The sequence below is a fragment of the Apium graveolens genome, unplaced genomic scaffold (genome assembly GCF_009905375.1).
Source record: "Apium graveolens cultivar Ventura unplaced genomic scaffold, ASM990537v1 ctg9010, whole genome shotgun sequence".
Lineage (NCBI taxonomy): Eukaryota > Viridiplantae > Streptophyta > Magnoliopsida > Apiales > Apiaceae > Apium > Apium graveolens.
In genome coordinates this window covers 8,884-12,550 of record NW_027421660.1, presented here as the reverse complement: position 1 = coordinate 12,550, position 3,667 = coordinate 8,884, and the positions used below count along the sequence as shown (strand labels likewise).

Here is a 3,667-nt window from a genome sequence, read left to right as displayed (position 1 = left end):
AGACAAGATGAACAGGACCAAGCTCCCAATTCGCGAGCGGATAGGAAACGTTCCGCAGTTTCCTATAGGCGTGATGATGTCGCTGTAGCTGAGGTAGGAACTACCAATAGGCTAGGCTTTCAACTTTTGATGTATCAGATTATGTATATTTATGAATTGTAATAATGGCAAAGAAATGTAAATTTATTCAGAAACTTGTTTAAGGTGTATTGGCATATAATTGTGGAATAAAACGACTTGTGATTATTTTTGGATATTCATCTCTGAGGCTATAACTTGTGGTGTGTGTTTAATGGTGGGGTCACAGTACAGAGTAGTTGATTATTTATTAAGATTGGGTGTTTTTAAGGGAAATGGAACTCGTGACAACCCGGATCTCCGACCCCGGATTTGGGGTGTTACACATTCAATATTAGAAATTTCAAATGAAATGATACAACTTACTAATAGACGTTGTACTTCATTCATACTTATCAAGTGCTTAATATATGTTCTCAACAAAATAATATTTATTTTTTTCACATACCTATATTATAAAAAAACAAATTAAAATTAAGTATTATATGTTTAGACAATTTTTTTAAATATTTAATGTATTATTTTCATAAAAAAAGGCAAAATATACAATAATAATAAAAAAAAATTAATTTTTTGATATAAAAAATTTATGTAATATTGACAAGTAACATGAATGTTATTATGAATTTTAAAAGTTTTTTACTAAATATTTTCTTCACAAAAAAAAAATAAAAAATAAACAATTATCAAAACTGCATCCGCAATGAATCATAGCGTAAGCTTTTGCTTCCGCAATGATTCATTGCGGAAGGAACTAATGTTTTGACAATGTATGCGCGTTTTAGCGCGTGGGTTGGCTGAAGCATTAAATACACCTTCCGCAATGATTTATTGCGGAAGTGTGCATTAAATTTACCTTACCAGCTTCGTTTTTTACTTTATAAACCCAATTTCACCATTTTTCTCTATCATTTTTCAATTTGGAGCCAAAAAGAGGTTAGTTTTTTTTACTATGACATCTCATTTATTTAATTATTCAAGTTCATCTAGTGAGCATGACGATTTTGATTATTTTACACCCGTTGGGAAAAATCCGGTTTATCGTAAACTTATTGTAGATGATGTTAATGAATTGATTGATGTTGATAATTATAAATGTAAGAAAAAATTGGATATGGATGATGATGATATTGAGTATATGGAAAAAAAAATATGGATGATGATGATGATGATATTGAGTATATGGAAAAAGAGAAATATCGTAAAAAAGAAGAGAGAGATTGTAAGGGAAAAGGAAAAATTAACGATGGTGATTTTTGTAGAGAAGAGAAAATGAATATAAGTGATGATGATGATGAAAATGATGATATGAGTTTTGACAAAAAAGGTTACGGTTTTTCAAAATCAAATATGAATAGTGTTGTGCCTTGCGTTGATATGTTTTTTAACACTTTGGATGAAGCCGAAAATTTTTATAGAGATTATGGTAGAAGTGTTGGATTTGAGATTATTATTAGGAGTACTCATAGACATTCACGGGGTAATGGTATCTCCTCTCGTTTGTATATTTGTCGTAAGGGTGGAAGACTAGGTTCTAGTACGAAATTGGATGTTGATGATGAAAGAAAGGAAAAAAGAAGGATTAGAGATGTAATTCCGAGAACAAATTGTAGTGCTCGAATGTGTGTCACTCATAGAGTTAAAAATGATAAATGGGAAGTAACTTTGGTTAAATTAGAGCATGATCATGATATGGTAATCTCGGATAAAGTACAATTCATGCAAAGGTCCAAAAATATAGATCCGGTTACCCGAGCATTGCTTGAGTTATTTGATAAATCGGGCATTGAAACCGCTAAAGCAATGAGATTTCTTGGTGAAACATGGGGTGGTGTGGAAAAACTTGGATTTTCTAATCAAGATGTACGTAACGTAATTCGTGATATTCGATGACGGGTGTTCGATTTCGGTGATGCGGGAGTGGGATGGCATTGCTACGACAATTGAAAGAAAAAAGTTTTGGAAACTTTTTCTACCGAGTTGATTTGGATGAAGAAAATAGAGTTAGATGTTTGATTTGGGTTGATCATCGATCATTGAACGCATACACGAATTTTGGAGATGTTGTTTCATTTGACTCCACATATAGGACCAATAGGTATTGTATGCCGTTTATACCAATAACCGGGGTCAATCACCATTACCAAAATATCTTGTTCGGGTTTGCACTCATGCAGGATGAGACGGAGATTTCATATAAATGGGTTTTGAAGACATGGTTGGAAGCCGTCGGAAACAGACCTCCCCTCACTATTATTACGGATCAAGATATAGCATTGGGAAATGGTATTGCCGAGATTTTGTCGGATACCAAGCACATATTATGTTCGTGGCACATAAGTAATAAATTTCCCGAAAAATTGTCGGCTTTGTACACAATATCCGGAATTTAAAGGGGATTTTAATGATTGTTTGTACAAGTCGTTGTCACCCACGGAATTTGTTGGTAAGTGGGAGGTTTTGGTTGATAAGTATGGACTCGAGGATCATGTTTGGCTAAACGATATGTATGCCATAAAAGATAAATGGATTCGTGCTTACACAAAACAACATTTCTCCGCCGGTATGACCACCACCTCAAGAAGCGAGTCCATGAATTCATTTTTTGACGAGTATGTGAAAGCTTCAACCGGGTTGAAAGAATTCATTGAGAATTCACAAAAGGCTTTGGAAACACAAATTCTTAATGAGGTTAAAGCCGACTACGAGACCGAGTATAAGGAAAGGAGATTGATATTTAATTCCCCCTTAGAAAATCATGCTTCTTCTATTTACACAAAAGAAATGTTTAGGCAATTTCAAAATGAGCTTAGAAAAAGCACATCTTATGTGGTAAATAGTTGCAAAGATGGTTCCAATTACATGTGGAGGTTGTATTTAGTTGAGAAGTATAATGTGCCGGATAATCTTAGAAGAAGGTATCGGGTAATGGTTTCTTTGGAAGGAAATATTGATTGTGAATGTAAAAAATTTGAACATTCCGGGATGCTTTGCAAACATATCCTACGCTATATTGACAAGAAACAAAAAACTATGATACCAACAATTTTTATCAAATCAAGATGGACGGCGAGCGCAAATAAAATTGATGGTTTTTCGCCTTATAATCCTCCCGTTCTTGTTGATGTTGGTGATTCAACAACGGCAAGGTATAATGCTTTGTGTAAATCTTTTCAAGGTTTGGGTGCTCTTGGAAGTTGTTCAAAACCACGATACAATTACGTCATGGATTTGATTGAGAAAGAAAAATGTTAAGTGATTGAAAAGTTTCGTGAAGAAGAAAATAATTCAAGAATGGAGGAGGAGTTCCAAGTTTACGATGAACATGATCCAATATTCAATCCTCCAATATCACAAACAAAGGGAAGAAAGAAGGATTCGACAAGGTATAAAAGTGGCATTGAGACGTCAACAACAAAGAAAAATTCAGGAAGGTCTAAAAGTGGTATTGAGACGTCAACTGAAAAAATCCGTTATTGCGGTTTTTGTGGTGTGGCCGGACATGATAGGAGGCGTTGTCTTAAAAATCCAAATAGAAATTTTAAATGATTTAATTCTATTTGAATGTAGAAATTTAAATTAATGGAAT

General features: G+C 33.8%; 1 protein-coding gene across 1 annotated transcript; it reads left to right on the top strand.

Moving 5' to 3' along the window:
* The first annotated feature begins 2,003 nt into the window (after positions 1–2,003).
* Positions 2,004–3,333, top strand: LOC141705539 (protein FAR1-RELATED SEQUENCE 5-like). The gene is made up of 2 exons (XM_074508450.1): positions 2,004–2,364; positions 2,474–3,333. The coding sequence occupies exons 1-2, from the start codon at positions 2,004–2,006 to the stop codon at positions 3,331–3,333; spliced, it is 1,221 nt and encodes a 406-aa protein (XP_074364551.1).
* The last annotated feature ends 334 nt before the right edge of the window (positions 3,334–3,667 follow it).

What these genes read in the sequence shown, in the direction of transcription:
- LOC141705539 (XM_074508450.1), top strand. Translation starts at nt 2,004, where the DNA reads ATGGCATTGCTACGACAATTGAAAGAAAAAAGTTTTGGAAACTTTTTC. An exon ending in AGATATAGCATTGGGAAATG is followed by an intron (nt 2,365 to 2,473) that starts GTATTGCCGAGA and finishes CGGAATTTAAAG; the next exon opens with GGGATTTTAATGATTGTTTG.